General features: G+C 37.9%; 1 protein-coding gene across 2 annotated transcripts; it reads right to left on the bottom strand.

Moving 5' to 3' along the window:
• Nucleotides 1-8,768: 8,768 nt before the first annotated feature.
• On the bottom strand, nucleotides 8,769-14,800 carry LOC120071861 (RNA-binding protein-like protein). Of its 2 annotated transcripts, none has more exons than XM_039024264.2 (3): nucleotides 14,259-14,800; nucleotides 10,343-10,634; nucleotides 8,769-9,758 (listed from the first exon to the last, which is right to left on the bottom strand). In XM_039024264.2, the coding sequence occupies exons 1-3, from the start codon at nucleotides 14,464-14,466 to the stop codon at nucleotides 9,104-9,106; spliced, it is 1,155 nt and encodes a 384-aa protein (XP_038880192.1). In that variant the 5' UTR covers nucleotides 14,467-14,800; the 3' UTR covers nucleotides 8,769-9,103. The 2 variants fall into 2 exon arrangements, with proteins under 2 accessions (XP_038880192.1, XP_038880195.1); XM_039024267.2 differs by having other exon boundaries at nucleotides 14,319-14,678.
• Nucleotides 14,801-21,268: the final 6,468 nt, after the last annotated feature.

Below are 21,268 nucleotides of genomic sequence, written 5' to 3'. Positions count from 1 at the left end.
TATAATCTAGGGTTTAGCTTACTTAGAAAAAACACGGCTAAGGATTTTAACTAAGTGACTTATAGGTTTTCCCAAGAGTAACTTTTACCTTGGATAGTTGAACAACTTTTAATCATCATCCATTAAACTCTTTAACGAAGTCTTTGACCAAATCGTCGCATGCTTGTTGAAAATCTATCTAATTCACCTTTCCAGGTAGGTTCCAAGGTAGGGGTGTTACGTTTCCGTCAACTTAAGAACCCCAGCCTAGCCATAACCTGTCATAGACAAAAGGTCCCTTATAGATAGGTTTACAACAAATTTAATCTTTTATTCCAACCAATTTAATCCTATTAAACTGATTTTAAAAGATTAATCTAGGTTACTAAACTCTTTAGAACCACTTGAACTTAGGTCTATCTCAATCCAATTTTAAAACCCTTTTAAAAACTTGAGTTCACCCTAAGTCCGCATGCAACTCTGAATTATTGATTTTAGGTCTAATTTCCTTTATAACACTTATAAATGGAAACAACCACAATGCTAAGCTAACACATGCAAGGCATTTATAATGCTTATAAACAGCCTAAGTGTCATGCTCAATGCATTGTCCATTCATTGCTACTTCTCTTATATAACACTTATACAAAACGGCAATGAAACAAGCAAAACATGCTTCCATCACCCTTAGACTATAACATTTATAATTAAAGGATGATGCATGATAATGCTCACTACATGCAAAATATAACTCTTACATTTTATGCCATGCACATGCTTTCAAGTAATTTCTTCATGATCGATTATAACATTTATAATACATGAGGCATGAGTAATTGTGCAACCTAAGGTGGGTTTTTAACTATATGACAAACACTTTGGCATATAAGCACCATACATCACATGTATAAGCAATCAAAGTTGATGAACAGGGTAAAATTGCCTTAAAACACAAAAAGGAAAGCTAACTATTACAAAGACAAGGAGCCTCTGGTTCAAACAGGGGAACCGGGTCTTGAACTGCTCAGCAAAGCATCGCTTCTCCAACCATCCATCGTGTTCTAAGCACTCCGCGATCGTCTAGACGATAAAACAAAACAAACTCTTTGCTCTATCACTTACCAGCGCTCCCAGAGTTAACCGATCATTTAGAATTCACTATACGGTCGTCTAGAAAAATCCAAACAATCGTTTAGTTATTACTACACGATTGTGTACCTTTACTAAGCGATGAAGCCTGAAGTATACGATCGTTTAGCGCGCTCCGCACAACGCCCGCCTTCCGCGATCGTCTAAACGACTACGATGCTGGTGACGGGAAATTAGATGTCAAATATTCGACAACTAAAATCCCTTGGACGCAATATGTGATGCACATTCTTAAGACGTGTGTTGATAGTCATGCGTCGATGGTCATGCGTTGGAATGGATATGCATTAATAAATTAATTCGATGACCATGCATCCTATCACAAGTTTTCTTGCGCTCACGCCAAGTATAATGCAAACGTAAGTTTCTCGAGTGATCTGAGATGTATATGCGACGGTTTAAATAAAAGAATGGATGGGAAGGTTACTAAACTAACTCTAATCATACTCCAAGCTAACAGACAATGCAATGAGAATATGCATGAGAGGTAGAGACACGACAACGCTTGACATGAAATAAATGAATGGGAAAATAGATAAAATGGGGAGATGATTTCATTGCAACCCTTAAGAGTGACCGCAAGGGCAACCTTAGTCAACGCAAGCCATGCAATCATGCTACATACACGTGAACCTGTCTCTAGGACATATGCGATGGATCTGCGATAATGCCGAGAAGCCTATGCCTAACTAGACCTCCATAACTCGCTCACTAGCTCTCTCCGCATGAACGTGCTAGCCGCATACCACCTTATCCTACTTCCTGGATGCATGCAATATCCTATCTGTAGGGTGCATACGCTGTATAGAAAATGGAGCTTATCTCTAAGTTCCCCATTCTTGCCTATGCATTCCAATCCGCTCTCCCGAGTCTTAGATTTAGTTTTTAGACTACTCTCCCAAGTATGCCTAAATGATGAATGAAGCACTCATACGACAAGGTAACCGCATGAACTCTGCTAACCTAAGATTTTTCTTATCTCTAGTGAACAATGCATACACTGCTTAATGCGACCAACCACTTACCCACCCGGGCAGTTGGTTGTTGTTGACTTTACTCATAAACAAGCATTGTGTTAGCCTATAGACAGTCGTTGCTCAACTTCAAACTAAGCAAATAAGGTTACTCACACACTCACGCAACGCATACCTCTCGGTGGGTTGCTACATGCTTCATATCCCTAATCCATATGACTAAGTATGCGATACCCAAGCAATCTCACTAAGTGTTCCAATGAAAGTAAAGAAACTAAGGGAAGAAGATGGAGGTCGAATCGAAGGAAACAGAGAAATGCATTGAAAACAAATTGCATTAATTCCTTAATCACAAAATGTATACAATACAATATAAGAAAAGAAAGGAAAATGAAGTGACCGGACTTGCTTCCAGTGAATGTGTGTCAAGGCTGCCGGTGGTACCATGGATGGGTGGTGGAGCTGACTCTCCCGAGATCTAGCTCCGGTCGTCACATGAAATAGAGGAAGGAGGTGAAGAACTCTCAAGCGTCTTCTCACGCATTTTGTCTGGATCGCAGGGAAAACCCTGGGTTGCAGGGATAATCCTCGGACTAGTTGGAATTTTGCTCATCAGCTTCTATTTATAGAGCTTGGATCGTCGACAGCATTGATGGACTACTCTGATTTTGACATTCGGCGCGTTTAGTCCTTTCTGAACCTCTGCCGCTAACGGCGTGATAGGTGAGATGTCAACATCATCTTTTGATTTTCTCGAAGTAGATTCATTGATTCGTTTATTCCACCAACCTTGTATTGATCCCATTAGTATGCATTATCATGTCGTCGCAATCATTCAGTGACCGCATTCGCTTAATACCGCAACTCTACACGATGACCGCAATTGCTTGACGAGCGCAACTCCCATTCGATGGACGCATACGGCTGATTACTGCAACATCCATGCGTTGATCGACGCATTTTCCTTCGCGATGGAGAGTTTCTCTACATGCGGTCGTCTATGCAGTGGTCCGATTTTCGCGTTTGCATCCACTTCTTGTAGTAGCTACAAAAATAGAACATTGAACGCATAATAACGGGTTAGCCAGGATTCATCATGTTGAACGATGCAAGCTCACTTTCTCGTGAATTCCTAGTATAATTGCCGCATATTCTGCCTAACAACCTTCATAATTCTAAGTAAAAGGCCTAAGATGACATGCATTTCTGCATGTCATCAGATGCTTCGAAGCACCATCGCCTAAACGATCATTTAGCTAGCGTCTCCGTATCGCATACGTAGGATCGCATAGGTAGTAACTAAGCGATAAAGCTTGCTAACTACACGATCGTCATATTATATATTATGCAATCATATGTTATATATCATATATAACATATAACATATAGTTTAAAATTGTATCATATACAATATATAACCTATAGTTTCTTTTCTCTCTCTTATGGTATTTAATATAAATCATATTTACATTAAATTTTAATTATATAAATCTATTCATATAATTAACATCTAAATCATATTCAAACATTTAATTCCGCTCATAATTATTTATATTATAATGTAACAAATACATTATAATAATTATATAGTATATAATTACATAAACTTAATTATATCATATATAATTAATTCCCTCTATTAATTTTCAATAATTCAAATTAATCCAAAACTTGATTCTAATAAAATCTGATGAGCTATCAAGGGGAACTCATGGACCTATAGCTTGAAGCTCCAACAGTTCATGAGTAATTAATTTATTCACCATTTGTTAACTATCGGGCATTCCACTAAAGACCGACAGTTGCACTCTTCACACTAAAGATATATTTCTGCGTCCATTGGATATAACCAATCCATATTACGATGACCCTTCACAAATTGCTCGTAAGTACAGCCGGGCCAAATTACCGTTTTCTCCCTGTAGTTACATCTAACTACTTAAGTACCACTGATTCCTCTAATGAACAATAAATCATAGTGGGACTAGGACTAACCCCTCTCGGCCAGGAGAGGGTGTGGTGCCACAATGTTCAAGCCCCAGAATAAGTCCTTAAAGAACCAATTTATCTACTTTCCTCAACATTGGGGAAGGAATGAATTCCGTCTTGTGTAGTTTTGTTCCCAGCTCCCCAATCAAAAGAATCCCCAAAATGGTAGATATGTTGAGTCAGCTATCTGATCACTCTCACCCATACAAATTAAAGGACCGTCTTCATATGTAGGAGTTCACAACTCACTCAAGAGTTAGGTCGTGTTACCTATGGTCATCCTGATGAAATGGAAGTCTCTATTAAGAACGGTGTTATATAATGAGACTACTCATTTCGTGGTCCTGTCTTATACAAACTCCTTTGTATAGAATATCTCTGCTCATATGTCTCCACATGATTGATCAAGATCAGATCATTGTAGCACTTTACAACAATTGTAACATCTACAAAGCGGGCCATACTCGTAGTGTCACCAGGATAAGATATCCAGGCTTATCCGTTTAGGTTATCACTTAAAACATGATCTATCTGTATGTCTCTACATATATGTTTAAGTTACTAGATAACCATGAAACCTAGTTTATTGGTTTGTGATTAATGCAACAAAAAATTGGAATAAAATATCATATATTTTATTAAATAAACAATGATTTTGTACATAACATTTACAAACTATAGGACCCTAAGAGATTTAGGGCATCAAACCCAATAGAACATCCATTCGACTATTCGTACTAGAGAGCATTGTTCCGCTCACCAGTGACATTGTTTTAACCGTGTGTTTTCAACTTAATGCTTACAACTTAGCTCATCTCAACAATATATGTCGCCCCTTCGTACATTCCACCATTTATCTTTCACCTTAGTTCTCGACCACTCGATCATCCCATTCCTTATATCGAGTCAGGACCTTACCAGTATGAGTCCTGACCTATCACTGGGTCAATCCTACTTTATCAAACTCACTGTAATCTTCATGCTTCATCTTGAGTTAGGAACTAGCTAAACTTGCCAACCGGGATAAGTCTTGCTTCTAGCTGAGACAAGATTAATTTTTCGACGCTCGTCGGGTGTCCATCGGTATTCAAGGATGCCACCCCAAAACTTAGGATGACATACAGTTTCATTTCACATAGGGACACAACTATTGAGAACCGACTCTCAGATCATTCATATTTATCGAGACCAACGGGACAATCATCAATATGAACATCATCGTGGCATGACGACAGTTTTGACCATACCATGTCGTTTAAAGACATCGTGCCACTTCCCGAGCATATATACCAACCTCCATTCTTGTCGAGAAGGTGCAATGTCGGCATACCTGTGCCACTTAACACTGTCCTTGAGTTACTCCTCCTCATTGGAAGTTGTTCGAGACACTCGTCCTGCAACACTCGCTCATGCCATGACACACGGAAGCTCACTTAGGGACTTAGGCACTAAGGCCCAGGGGTGGTTGAGAGCCAACACCATGGCTTCCACTATAGTGATTTATGAACATTTCTTAATCTACCACCCATGCATATGGATTATGGCGAACGGTCACTCACCAGCGTAGAGCTTTCTTCTGAACTCTGATTGATTAAGATTCAGCGTGCTTTCATATTTCCTCAATATGTATCTAACTATAGAGTCGCTCGTCCAAACTCGCGACGAGACCTTAACTTCCAAGGTCATGGCCCGAGACCCATCTAACCCCCAATAAGCTTGTCATTGACACCACCGATGACATTGGGCTTGTCTTCTTATTTGATGTTCAACTTGACATGTTTACTCACTCTTCTTTGTGTGTTAGATGATGCATCGTCCTCCTCGGTCGCATCATGGCACTTCACTTCTCCTGCACATTTTTTGGCCTAATGGATGACACCCTTTTAGATGTCATCATGCTTGCTTCTTGTCTTGTCCACTTTGTGGGAGTCTCAACCCATTCAGTCATTGTAGGGTTGCGACACTAGACACCTTCCCTACAAGTTTCTCCCTCACATGCAGACCACATTTCCTCCCTCCTTTATTTTCAGTCACACTAACCGCTGGCCAGTAGCTCCTTCGTTGTTGTCGTCTACCAATCAATCACTGTTGTCGCTCGTATCCATTTGCCCAATCGCGTCGTCGCCAGGTCTCGCCAGAAGCCATCACGTCAAATCTGTAACTTACCGTCTCATGGGTCTGCTACTCGCCATCGATCCCGTTGCCATTCTTCGTCAGGCGTTACTATTGTGAATCACCGGACATCGCTGAATTTTGGTTAGATTTTGGTAGGTACTTTATCTTGTAAGTTTGGAGTTGTTTTGCGGTAGTTCTTGATAACTCATCAAGTATTGAGGCTAATTTGGGGTTACCCATTTTGTTTGGGCTTTAAATTCGAGTTTTGAGAGAAGTTTTGAAGTTAAAAGCATGTTGTCCAACAATATCAAAGACCAATTTTGGCAATTTTGGTAAGCGTTTGTGGATTTCTTGAAGGAGTTTTGAATGCCAATTGAGTTTTGGCTAATTTAATAGGTGCCCATTATGTTTTGGAGGTTAGAACGGAGTTTTTGAGTTCTTAGAAAAGTTTGAGCCTTTGTCCAACAGAGTTTTGGTGTTTTTGGGCGAATTTTAAATAAGCGATAGGGAGTTTTGAGGTGATTTTTCGATTGGTAGTGTTGGTAAGGACTAATATTAAATTGTTGTTGGTTTAGGTCGATTCTTAGTGTTACTTTGGACAGGGGCCCTAATCAAGTTGATGTTAAGATTATGTATACATGTGAAAACGTGATATTATTATGATGAAATGATTTGCTATGACTTGCCAGAGGATGGACCATTGAGGTGTTCTGAAAACCTATGAGTTATGTTATTAAGGTCATGGTAACATGTCTATGATTTGATACGAAATTTAGATATTGTATATTGCATATTGGACTGATGGTGATTGTTAGTATTCCTATCGGGCTGTATACATTGTATGTTTGTAAACCTTTAGGTTCACCATTTATGACTGATTCAGTTTCCCCAGCAGATCACCACTATTGCTATGATTTATGTTCCTTCGAGTTCACTAAACTGTGTCATGATATGTGTTCCTTCGGGATCACTAGATTGCCATGATATGTGTTCCTACAGGATCACTGCCTATGAAAGAGTGTCTTTGGGTTTGCCCCTTATGTACCTATGTCTCGATAGGAAGGTTAATGATCATCTAATGAGTCCAGTAGTGGGTCACTTGTTAATTATTTTTATACTCACCCTTTCTTATGATATGTTGGCAAGACAAACTAGCGAATAAAAAGAAGAATCCGTAATCATGCCATTGGGACCAGACAGAAGCTTCCGTACATGTTTTTCATGTTACAGTTGTTAACAGTCAAATGTTTGGAATTTTAATTATGTTTCTTATTTGAATTTACGTATTAAGGGGACCCATCAACGATTTCCAATTATTCGGATTTTTGTAAAAGTAATTTATTTTATGAAATTCTTTTGATTTTAGTTATATGTTGTGAAAGAGTCGTTTTGAGATTTATGCATGCATGTAGTAATGGTCCGTACCAATCCTAGAAAGTCAAGTTGCTACATAATGCTACCTTAAATATCATATTTCAAAATCTTAATAGATGCACCTGTTCCACCAATTTATAAAAATGTGTTTGGATTTTAAATTACGTTATTATCCGTCTATTTGGTCATTTTGAGATGTACCAGTATTGGTGGACATGCAAAGTATACATAGGATTAGGTTACAATTCAAATATTGTCCCCCAAGTGGTAGCCGAATTTGTGTCCACCTCATCCGAACCCACTCATTATCACTCATCTCCCTATTTACAAGGTTGTGGATCATGCAATACGCCATTATGGTCCAATGTTGGATTTGCAATGGGTAGTATGATTTGCCTTGAAGTTGCTCATCTCTCCTTCGGCAACTCTAACACCTACTCCATAAAGTTCCTTCCAAAAGAATACTCCACCTTTAAAAAAATTCATGAAAAGAAAATAGTATGAATCAAATTAAATTAAAATGTACAGGTATTTGTAAAACATTCATCGGGAGATTTCTTATCTTATTCTCTAAGTCACCAAAGGTGAAGAGGAGTTCCCACTACTAAAATAAGTTATTACATTATATAAATTGAATTAAAATATATAAACCATGGTAGAAAATTCACTTGAGATTTCTTATCTTTTTCTCTAATTTAATTCTATTAAAATGTCAAATTACTATAAAAGAAGATTATTATCATAAATTGGTTGCAAGAGTGATTATTGCAACTAGTCGTGTCGTGACTAATCCCTATAGGTGATTGTCGAAATTAGCAAAAGTAATCATCAAAGTTATCGCCGGAGGTGGTCCTCACAAAAACTAGGTGTCAGAGGATAGTCTTCATTCGAGTTAACCGTTAGAGTGATTATAGGAATTGACTTTCAGAAGTGGTCATCGAAGTTTATTGTTAGAGATGGTTGTCAAAGAATGGAGTCATTGAAAGTATTAGTGGGTAGTAAAACAGAAGGTTAAAATAACCCTATATTATCTTAACACACCACAAGCCCTAAACCAAAAATGGGTCAAATTTGTGTAGAAACATAGTGTGAAAGCCAACCTTAGCAATGGCTCTCTCCAAGTCCAAACAGGAATGGGCTCTTTTCAAGTCCAAACAAAATCCAAACATCTGAAAAAAAATCCAAATCTATGCAAGGATAATGATGATTCGAAACTATTGCCCAGAAGCCGACAAACCAACAAAACCAAAGATGGCAAAGTTTACAGACACTGAATATTAAAAGCATTTGCTTCACTAATTCTGCTTGGCTGCTAACTACATAAAATGATAAGAAACACGAAACACACGAGGCAGATAAACGACCCCATCACCTAGTTTCAACACACTGGACCAGTCAGGAAAAGTCAAGCAAGCTCTTCTTAACATCCTCTTTCCACGGCTCTAAACACAGATTACAGAGTGCTGATGTACTAACAAAAAATTACATGGGAAAGCAACATGAAAATCGCAAAAGTTTCAACACTAAAATGGACCTCCATCACGATCTCGTCCTAGGCCACGCCTATCATCCCGCTCCCTTTCAACGAAAACATCTCTACGGAAGTCTTTTGGTGGAAGGCCGCTACTTAATGGAGACCGTAGCGGGACTCTCAATGGAGATCTGACAGGACCTCTGATTGGGGAACGGCTCCTCTCTCTCACATCACGCGCCCAGCGTCCACGCTGAGGAAGCAATGACAGTGGTGGGGGGGATGGTGGCCTTCTTTCAAATCCCTTCCTCTCTGAGATGAAGTCATCCCTTCCATTGTCTCTAAGGGCCCAATCTGCCGAAGGAAGTGGCCTGTCGAACTTGGATCTTCCTCTGAAGCTGTCATCTAGATAGTCCACCCTATCTCTCCGCAGGTGATCAGAATACCTGCTTTCATACCTCGGAGGTGCCAGACCACCAGCTGCAATCTCCCTAGGACCATCCCTGGCCCAACTACGGGGAGGAGACCTATATTCATTAAGAGTCCTGCCGGGAGAACGTTCAATTGGGTGAGCAGCAAAGCGTCTGGGAGGAGAATGCAGGGATGGTGGACCAACATAGCCTCTTCGAGGACTTCCACTGGCTCCATTGCGGGGTCTGTTGCAGTTGTTACAAAATTCTCGTCTTGCAAAGTTTAGGTTGTCACATCTAATGAAGAATAAAAATACAACCAGTTTGAAAAAAGAAAACCACCTTGAAGCAATGTAATGAAAGGAAGTACACCAAGCTATGCATTAAAATAAAATAATAATAATTAGGAAAAAAAATCTTCATTTTAGTATAATACCACACGCTAAATAAGGAAGAAACTGAAACATCAAACTTGATCATCCACTTACAAGATTTGGCACACGTTCGAGAGTCTATTCCATTAAAGCAATATGCCATTTCTAAAAAAAAAACCATAAGCAATATGCATGGAAAAAAATACTTTAAAGCAAAGCAACCTCCAAATTATTTATGTAAAACATAATAAAAAGAATAAACATACTGATGGAATCCAGTAATCTACTACTCCAAAATTAATAATAATAAAACAACCAACCAGAAGGCATAATAATAGAAGATCCTATTCAATGCAACGGATAAATTTCAGTTCATATGACTAAAAGGTGTAATAGCATGGTTATCAACTAATGTTTATCTTTACAAAACAGAAGTAAATCCATTGTTATATATATGTGTGTGTGTATATATATATAATCAAATTGGGGTGCTAGCTTAGTACTTACAGAGGATCTGAGCAATACCAATCCCCATCCCTAGGACGCACATTTGGATTATTTTTACTACGTTCCCCTCGAAATGGCCCAGGAGCAGGGCCATCAACACCTCTCCCAAATGGCCTGCCACCACTTATTCTTCGACTGTAATGAGGTGAAGTATCTCGATATCTACCAAGATCCCTCCCACCACCAAAATCACGACCGCGAGTGAGATTACCAGAATGATCAAAATCAGAAATATATCGGTGAACATCTCGACGTCGTGTTGGAGAAACTGAACCTGCATGTATTCTATATCCTGAAATAAAGAAGGTAGTGGGTTTATAAGATATTAAGAAAAGTAACAGGCTGTATGGGGAAATCATTCGCAGTACAACAACCATATATCTCCATAGATTTTCCCTGAAACAACTGCAAAATGACCAACCAAAAAAATTGACAACCATTGCCATTCGTTGTTGGCATCTCCTCTGTGAACAGACAAAAGAAAGTGCAAAGATGCAGACAAGAGAGAAAGTTCTGATGATAACTGCTTGTGTAGGTTCAATATGTTACCACCCATATCATGAGAAATTTTAACAGAAGCAAATAAGATAGCAAAACCATGGCTACTTGCGATGCACACATGTCCTGTTTTCCACATGTGCAATGTTAGTACATGTAAATCCACAGCCATAGCCTATAAATAATCTATTTCCAATTTTCCATGAACCCAGCATTGCACCCAAAACCACAAGCCTTGAAGAAACAAAAACTCTGTGCTGATGTCCTGGCAATGAGGAAGGACGTCCACCAATAGCCCAATTTTAAATGCACACATACAAGCTAGAATCAAAATGATCTCACAGCATTAACCAACCCAAGCCAGTATACAGAATTCTGCGGTCGAATGACACCTGGGAGGATCAGCAAGACCATGCCAAAAAGCTCACAGGAAATAAACTGTCATAAAAAAAAACCCACATAAATTGAAGTATCCAAAAGCCAGATTAGAGAATGACACCCATGGTCACAATAGTTCCTCTACAGCTTTCTGAAACATACTGATGGATATCAATGCATACCACAAGAACAGTTTTCTGCACAATCTAGTGGGCTAGCCACATCCTGTAGAAATGACCAATGATACCTTCAGTCATTGACCATGACAAAATTTGTAAGAGTTTAGGATGAGAGGAATGCAGTTAATCCAACTGTTAGGCCACTGGGCTGTCATTGCTATACCAATTCACACTACCATATACAATATATTAAATTGAAACAACACCTAATTTGCAGGATGAGGTACAAATAAAATGTGGAGATCCCATACTTTCCCGCAAATCAACCCCCTTAATGAACCTGAAAAAATAGATCAAGAAATTGCTACACATAATCCAGATGACCCTTAACCAACCAATACAACCCAATCAAAGTCTGTTCCATGAGAATAATATTACCCCTTGGATGAAAATCTAGACAATGAAAATTCCCAACTTTACGTTCGTTTCTTGCAGAAAGCCAAGGTCAAGCACCTTTAAGTTCATTTACCAATAGTCTCAACAAGGCAGGACAGCAACACTTCTACAACTTGTAATTTTATCACCTCCAATTTCATAAAAGAAAACCCTCACCACACCATGATTCAGTTATGATTGGTAATCTTACCCCTTGGATGGAAATCTAGACAATGAAAAATCCCACTTTTAAGTTCATTTCTTGGAGATCCAAAGTCAAGCACCTTTAAGTTCATTTAGAGATCATACCAATAGTCTCAACAAGGCAGGGCAACAACACTTCTATGACTTGTTATTTGATCACCTTCAATTTCATAAGAGAAAACCCTCACCTCACCATGATTTGATTATGATTGGTATTATAACACATCTTACTCCAACCAAGCCCAACACCATAACATCCCAAAATGACAACGATAGATACGATAGCTCTCCACTCAGCAACCCAAATTCCTTGCACAAATTATAACCCCAAAATTATATTGTCTTTACATGGAAAAAAGAGCAATTCCCAAGATCATGATCTGAGACTGCATTTACCCAATGCCCTCCTCAAGATTTAATTTCTTGCAGGCGGCAACACAGAGCTGTAAGAGAATAGAAAATTTTATTCCCAGAACAAAAGTTAGGCATGTGGAAGTAGATCGAGATTTTCGACATACAGAAGAAAATGAGAATAAAAAATAAAAAAATAAAAAGAAACAAGGGGGTTATGGAATTCATTTGTCGCCAGAATATCATAACATTTTCTATAAGATCAAAGTGACAACCAAAAACGGCTGTGCAAAACCCCCTAGCCATCAATGCATTCTAACCTAAAATTTGATGGACCATAAGAAAACGTCAAATTACATGCACAAGTTGATATTTTAAAACGAAATAATCTAAGTTTGCACAAGTAATTTAAAATCACAAAAACATTTGCTAGAGATTTAAGAAAAGCACTCAAGTGTGATCTGCATATAACTAATACATCCTCTCCCAGCCAAAAAAACAAAGAAAAACAAAACAAAAGGAAGACGAAAAAGAAGAATAAGGAAAATGACAAATGTTGCTTCTCGTTTAATGGACATTCGGTAGTGTCTCTCTGGGCAGAGTATGCATAATGCATGATTGTTGGTCTCTCTGGGCAGAGTATGCATAATGCATGATTGTTGAACTCACCAAACATTATTACAAATTGGTTGGGATTAACTGTGAAATGCATCAATTACAATAATCTACCATTTTGCAGAAAAAAAAAATATAAGGTAGCACTGTTCTAGATGAAAGGCACCAAAATATCATCCTCTTATCAATGGTTGACGGATATTTGTCTACCAATGAATTCAAATCAAAGGTGCACCACAGGTTCCCTGCAGAACCTTTCAATTACGATAAGGCAGCAAGAAGGATCAGGGAGAATAATAATACAGATGAGAGTTATACTGCAATTATCTTGGCAAAGTTCTACGATAGAGTCCAACTAAGAATATGAGCATCCATATGGGCATTCATGAGAAAAGACCAAGAGTATAAAGTGCAAAGGACCTAGGGAGTGCTACTATTGAGATTTCTTCAACGATCCATCCTGAACGAGAGAGTGAGAGTCATTTGTTTTAGAAACACATTGAAGCGCTCCCATGAAACTAAAGCATACTTCGGCTAACTAAATTGTACCCGCACAATTTAGAACTTGCAAACTGGGATAAATTAGCTGAGACAAAATTTACAGGGTCGACTATAATTTTGAGACAAGGAGCCTAATGGAAAGGAAATTGCAAAAAATGTCGTGACAGAATTTACAAAATATATACACATATATGTATCTAGTATCTTTACATCAACTTCTAAGAAATCACATTGGTATATCATATAAATTCAATCTAAGGCATCAATACTCAGCGACCATCCTTTTAGTGTGCCCCCTCTGCAAGAGGTAACAAGCCCACGCTATCGAGCTCAGCCAGCGACCATCCTTTTAAAAAGCAAGGGAGGTTGTATGGCTAAGTATCAATGGAGCAGTCTTTTTCTGGCTAGAAAGGAACACGAGAGGACCTCTAACTGCAAAAGGTAGGGTTTTAAGATAGCTAGTTAAATCAATTTTAGTCACTGACTACATTATCTTGGTATAAAAGTCACTCGCCCTTTAACAATTATACTTTTAGTCGTCTTTTAGCTTCTTGGATGAACTTTTTGTAATCACCATCATCTCAGGTTGGCTTTCCTTCCAATATTGTAAATTGTAATTTACGTTATCATTGAAAATAAGTTTCCCACCAAAAGAAATACATACTAATCCAACCCAAGGTCGCTAACGATTAATTTCAACGCGGTGGTAAGTTTTCCAGAACAAAAATATATATATCTAAGCAGAGAAACTATTCATTCAACAATAACACGAAAACCGAGCAAAAACAAAGGTGTACGGTAGAATAATAACGAACCCAAATCATCTGAATATCGATCCAATCGAGAATATTGTGGAGGGTCACGGGTAATCTCACCGGCCTCGTAATCACTTCCACGACCAACGCGGCCGCCACTGGTTCCACCGACTCCGCCACCACCTCCGTCACTATTCGAAGCCCGGACAACAAGGCTGCTCAATAATGGCTGGTGGTGAGTCGTAGAGTCTTTATCCCTGGAACCCATCGTTTCGCCTTGTTTGCCTAATTCTTCTGCCTGCTACGATGAGCAGCGACGAAATTGGTCGGTCCGAAGTCTGAACGCTGATAAATCGTTGAAGAAAGAGAGGTGTACATTCATAAACCCTAAATTTTAGTTGTGAGGAATTCAGTACGTGAAATTACGTAAAGGGTATGCCTCCTTCGCTAGGGAGTACGCCTGCGCTGACCCTTATCGGTAAAAATAAATAGGAAAACATATCTTACCTTGATTCTATTTATGGTTGAAAATAGGTTCAGTTCAACCCTAACGTGATTTTGAAAAGTAACGAGAAAAATAAGGTACATAAAAAAGAAATATCAAAAGTAGGATTGAATGAAAAAGTATTGATAAAAATAGAGGTAGTTTTAAGTGGGTAGGAAAATCGTGTATCCGTATTACCATTTAATCAAGTATGGCTGTCATGTCAGTCATGTGAACTTGATCAAAAAACCAAACTCGTGGACGGGGTTCATGATTTTAGTTTTCTTTTATTTTTTCCATGATTTTTTTTTTTAACTAACAATGTGCTTCCTTACTTGTTTTGATTTTGATCTTTTATATCATACTCATTTAGATTTAGTGTCTCATGATAAAATGTAATTTCATTAGTTCTTAAATTTTAAAATAGAAATTCACATGAAACTAAAAGTTTGAATTACAAGTCACTCAATTTTTTACATGGTGGTTGTCTTTGTGTCTCTAGATCAACTTCGTCTTATTGTCGTTGTCGTTTATGATGAATATGTCTTCAATCACTGCCAGCAACATTGAGTCATCTGCTGAATAAAATGTAAGATAATAGTACCAGGAAAAATAGCCATCTGATCCTTGTGCACAAGGATTATGACGTGCACGCCTGTTCAGAGGTAGTATGAACATTATGTTAGTTGAGCTACACAATTAATTTATTTTATTACATAAAATGATAACGTAATAAATATATAAATAAAATAATAAATGGCACTGAGTGGACTGGATTTATGGTGGTGACTGTCTTGCATGACTTTATGAAGAACTATGTTAGGCTACTAATACACAAACTTTGGAAATAGTAGGGGCCATTGATCTGGGGCCTGTAACTGGATTTGTGGTGCTATAATGTTAAATCTTTCATAAGGCCATACTTGTAGCAGTATCAATGGTCTCGCTATTTCCAAAGTTTGTGCATTAGTAGCCTGACATAGTTCTCCATAAAGTCATGTAGGCACCACCCCACAAATACGAGTACTCTTGTATTAAACTAAAATTATCTACGCATCTTTTCCTCTAATGTCGACCCTCGTTTACAGGTTGAATTAGTAATGTCTCGGTTTATTTGGGTGAACATCTCTGACGGTATCAACTCAAGATCATACTCTGCACTTTTATCGTTTCCAAATAATTCATCAAGTTATACATAATATCACGGTCCGTACATAAAAAAAAAAAAAGAGGTTACCTATGGTCGGTGGCGGCAGTGAGAATGACGCACGATGGAAGGCACGACGAATGGTGGACGTGAGCGAATGACAGATAGTTGAAAAAGGCGGATGACTGGCTGGGAGAGAGAGACAAAAAGGAAGGTAGAAGAGATGGAGAAATAAGTGAGGGAGAAGTCGTGGGGTAGGGATTTGGGACCACTAACTCGTGTACTTGATCCACGATTTCACTACTATATTTTTGTCAATTTTTTCACCCAACCCTATTTTTATTAATAATTATTAAAATAACATTATTTAAAAAAAAATCTTGGAAATGTTAGCTTTGAGTTCTATTTTTTATTTTGATTAAGTTTTATATATATTTAGCAAATAGTTTTTTAAGTTTTAAAACTCCATATTTTTAGCTTAAATTTACATTTGTATCCTTAATTTTCTCCTAAATATTAACTTTCTTGATTCTTGATGCTAAGTTCTACTAATTATTAAGGATAATCAAATTAAATTTTCACTAATTTTTTGTGCTCTCAAAATTAATTAAAAAGATTTCACATGATTATTTTAAATTAATTAATTAAAAATCAATGTCAAAAATCAAAAGTAATCATCAACAGAAACCTATGTACAAGTATAAAATATTGAAACTTAAAAATCAAAGGAAAATTAAATTCAAAATCGAATTAAAAATGTAGCATTTTTTAAATCTATGACACAAATGGTAATTAAACTTAAAACTCAATGATAAGAATGTAATCTTTAGATTTTAGGAATTAAGTGGAAATTATATTCAAAATCTAGGATGAAAAGCCATTTATTCCCACTCAAATGGAAACTATTTTTATATAAATATCAAATTGAATTTAAATAATGAAACATTACTGTTATTATTAAGCCAACAACACGATGAGATGAGAAATTTGAATTGCTCACATAAATTGAGAATATGATTTAAATTATATTTTTCAACTTCAACCATACAATTACTATACAAATAATTGAGTCATTAAAATAAACATAATAGAAATTTCATAATCGTATTATAAATTTTAGAAAAAGAATGTCACTAAGTAAATAATTAATATTTGAATAAATTAGGTCCTATTTAGTAAACATTGTTTTTTGTTTTTGTTTTTATTTTTTTAAATTAAGCCTATTTTCTCTCAATTTCTTACATTGGTTTGAATCTTTTTTTAGTACAATGAATGAATTGTCAATCCTGTAAAATATCACAAAAATATTCAGCACTAAAATTGCCAATCCCTGGCAACGACGCCAAAAAACTTGTTGAATGGATTTTGAAATTGCGGCGGACGGAACGTAATGCAATGCAATGCCGCTACAAAGATCGAATGGAATGATGTGATGGATGATGATGTGTATGATGATGATTATGATATGCGTTGATTATCACGCTTCTCGATATAAATGCTATACTACGTTCTAAAATAATGTATGCGATGCTACTGATATGCATTTGTAGTATGCGTTCATGTAGTACGTGCGTGTCACAAGTTTTCTTACGTTGGAACCAAGTATAATTCCATCGCAAGTTTCTCAGAGTGATCTGAGGTTGAACACGGGGATTGCGATGATCAATGTGGTATTAATGTGATATATGCGACTAAAACAAAATAATAATGAATTGTATTGGAAAAGTAAAATGCGGTGACAAGTAAATAAATGAAATGCGACAACAAAATAAAATGCGGTGACAAACAAATAAATAAACAAATGAATGAATAATTGTGAAGCTGTGCAAGTATCTGGTGAAATACGATGGCAAGTCTTGTGAAATGTAGCAGAAAGAGAATGGGTTGTGGGAAAGGACATCGCAAGTTCGTCAATCCTATTGAGGATGCAACTAAGGTTTCGCTTTCCCTGGTTTATACCTCTCAGTGATCGGCCGCGTTCCCATATCTCTATGGTGAATCAGGGATGAATGTTGCGAATGCAAGATTGTTTCCATCTCTGAAAATAGTTCTTACTTTAGTTAACGCATTCTATCAACCTTCTTTCGAGAGGTGGATTAACATTTTCACTTTTGCTCTCACAGGTGAAGATGCCGTTGAGCATGCGTTAACTAAACTTAGCTAACTTCTTCAACATGGATTAACTTACTCGCTTAATCCTTCCCCCTTACCCTAGTGGATTAGTTACACATGGTAAGAGAAACGGAAGATGAATGTATGGTGGTGAACAGAGAGATGACGATTAATATGATAATGATATTAAAAGATAACGATAAAGCATTTGTTACAGATGGATGAATGAAAGATTAAAAATGAATCACAATGGATGAACTGAAAGTAACAAATAAGGACAGCGTGTCAATGTCTTAACATGGATCTCAGACGAAGTTAATTTGCTTACTGGCGTATAGGAGGAATGAGGTGGAAAACTTCCTTCTCAGGATAGTTTCCCAGGTAGAAATGATCTTTGCATAGAGCTTCTCTTCGGGATTGTGAATGAATTTCTGACTCCTGAGACTTCCCTTTTGGACTTGTCTCGTCTTTCTCCCGGATTTTCGCTAAATGTCTCTTCAGACCAGCCTACCGCTAATCCTCTATCAATGTCTCTTCAGACCACCCTCTTTTCTTTGGAATTAATGTAGTTATTTATAGACCTTGGCACCTCCTTCGTCAGTGGTCCCACTCTGAAAAATTACTTTTTCTGCCACGGCTTGGTGGAAACGTCCGCTCTACTCCATATTCAATTTGTGAGATCATACAACAGAAAAGCTATACAATTTCAGAAATCCCTGTGAATGCGTCGCTCTTTTCATCTACGATCGATCGCTGCATGCGGTGCAAATGCGTTGATCTTTTTGTTCACGATCAATAGTTGCATGCAGTGCAAATGCGTTGCTCTTTTCATCCACGATCGATCGGCGCATTCGGTGCGTATGCGTTGCTCTTTTTATCCTCGAGCAATCGTCGCATGCGGTATCCTGTTTCCTGCAAAACAAAGACTTGGACATCCCTTTTTGCCATCGTAATGGGGTTAACGGGTGTGCTTCCAACACTTTACAACTTTTGCATTTCTAAGCCAATTTCTATATGTTCGACGCAACCTTTTCCTTCTTTTTGCCGCATATTCTAACTAAGATGGTATAAATAACTTGTATTTCTACAAGTTATCAATTATTAAGAAAGCTTCTTGGGTGAAATTCTGCCAAAGTTGTCGGTCGTCGGAATTGAGGGAAGTCCTTGTCTTCTTTCTTAGCAAGCTTAGGCTTTCGTGTCATCTTATTGCCTTTTTTTTATGAGTCTTGTTCCTTCTTCTATAGCTTCGATAGGAACACGACTCTTTTTGGGTGGAGTTTGGCTGTCTTCTTTTTCGACGAGTCACAACTATCCACCTTTTGTTGTCATCTTCAACGATCTCATCTTTCTTTTTGGAATTTTCTGTTTGAATCTCTTGCTTGAACCAAAAAACTATAGGCTTAAAGGCTCTGAACTGGATCAGGCTTTATCTTTGAGCATGGGACACAGAAAGTGTTGGAACGCTTGAAGTCGCCACTACTATAGTGTGATTTGTCTAAGCTACTTCATCCAAATTTAGCTCAATCTTCTATTTTTCCTTCAACAGAAGCACCTTTTAACTGGGTGACTAACGACTTGATGATACTTGCAGTAGTTAGAATCATCTATTTTTCCTTCTTGTTCCGGCCGCTTGCATTTCGGCTGCTAAATAAGTTGCTTCTCTAGTAGTTGCTCCAACATATCTGCCACATCAGAGTCAAGGAATGGATAAACCTTCTCTTGTCTTTCTTTAAGAGTTGGACGACGCTTCTACCCTCATTGTGCCTTCTTTCAAATTTTGTTTGTTTTCCTTTGGAGGAAAATTTCAGCGGGGTCACATGAACGACCATAGATTCTTTTGTGGTACTATCCACAATCTTTCAGTGCCCTTAACTTCATTCTTGTATTTTCTCCCTTCAGAGACTAGGAAATCTTTAGTTCCCCTGTTGGGATGCTCAGTTCCATATCATGAGCGCGTGTTGTCAGCTCCTCAAACGTACGAGGTTTTATCCCTTGTAAGATGTAAAGAAGCTCTCAGTGCATGCCTTGAGTGCACATCTCCACTGCAGATAATTCAGTGAATCTATCTTTGCAATCCATACTTAAAGCTCTCCATCGGTTGATGTAATTGATAACTGTCTCTCCCTTCCATTGTTTGGTGTTCGTCAGCTCCATCATGCTAACAGTGCACCTTGTACTGTAGAAGCGGTTTAGGAGCTCTCTTTCTAGTTGTTCCCAATTGCCAATCACTTATGGCTCCAAATTAGTATACCAATCGAAAACATTTCCTTTCAAGGTACGGACGAACTACTTGACTAGCTGGTCTCCTCTGGTTCCTGCATTTTCACAGGTTTCAATGAAGTGTGCAACATGTTGTTTTGGATTGCCCTTTCCATCGAACTGCTGGAACTTTGGAGGTTGATACCCAACTGGCATTCTCAGGTTGTCAATTCTCTTGGTGTATGGCTTGGAGTACATGAAGGAAGTTTTCAACGGTCCTCCGTATTGAGCTCTTATGGAGTTTGTGATCATATCCTGGAGCTGTTGAACTGACAGGGAGGCAACAGAGGTGGATTGTGGTGGCTGACTTTCCTGCAACATAGTCTTTCCTTTGTATTGGTTTTTGTAGCTGGAGATTGACTTGACTCAGCAGTATCTCGAGCCTGTATCTGATCTCCTAAAGCAGCGATTTCATGATCTCGCTCCTCTACATCCTTCATCAGGAGATTTATCTTTATCTCCATCTCTACCATGGTTGACTCAGTCGTTACGTCAGTTATCATGACAGACACTACATCAAAATGTGATTCTTTCTCTAATAGATCATTAGTAGAAGCATAGTTTTCAAACAAGGGATTTTCTCTGATGACGATCCCGCCTTTAGGAAATTCCATCAGCTAGTCCCAGATTTCCTCCATGATGAAAGAGCTTATGTAAATGTTGCTTACAATGGTAGCTTTGGATGCAAATTTCTTTGGTGTCATTTGTAGATTGTTGACTCGGATGACGAGAGAGAAATGAGAGGTAGAGAGGTCCCACTGGGCGTGCCAATTTGTTCGCACGAGATTTCAAGAGAAATTTATTTCGTGGAACTTGAACTTTGTATTTGTATTAATTTTGTGGAAAGTGAATACAATCTCTAATACATAGTATTTTGATCCTTTCAAAATAAATTATAATCTATAAGTTGTTTGATCTTCTTGAACGATCGGCCTTTGGGCTTGTTGATCTTCTTGGGTGATCGACCTTTGGGCTTGTTGATCTTCTTGGAAGATTAGTGTTTGCACAAGGCTTCTGGAGAAACTTGTTTTATGGAGTTAAACTTGTGTTGGTGTTGAGGTTGAGGTT

The sequence above is a fragment of the Benincasa hispida genome, chromosome 2 (assembly GCF_027475165.1).
Source record: "Benincasa hispida cultivar pf3 chromosome 2, pf3_genome.v1.1, whole genome shotgun sequence".
NCBI classification, from domain to species: Eukaryota; Viridiplantae; Streptophyta; class Magnoliopsida; order Cucurbitales; family Cucurbitaceae; genus Benincasa; species Benincasa hispida.
Note: the sequence above shows the minus strand (reverse complement) of the source record. Positions and strands in the feature narration are given on the sequence as shown.

What these genes read in the sequence shown, in the direction of transcription:
- LOC120071861 (XM_039024264.2), bottom strand. Translation starts at nt 14,466, where the DNA reads ATGGGTTCCAGGGATAAAGACTCTACGACTCACCACCAGCCATTATTG. An exon ending in TCGATATTCAGATGATTTGG is followed by an intron (nt 10,635 to 14,258) that starts GTTCGTTATTAT and finishes TCTTTATTTCAG; the next exon opens with GATATAGAATACATGCAGGT. An exon ending in TGGTATTGCTCAGATCCTCT is followed by an intron (nt 9,759 to 10,342) that starts GTAAGTACTAAG and finishes ATTCTTCATTAG; the next exon opens with ATGTGACAACCTAAACTTTG.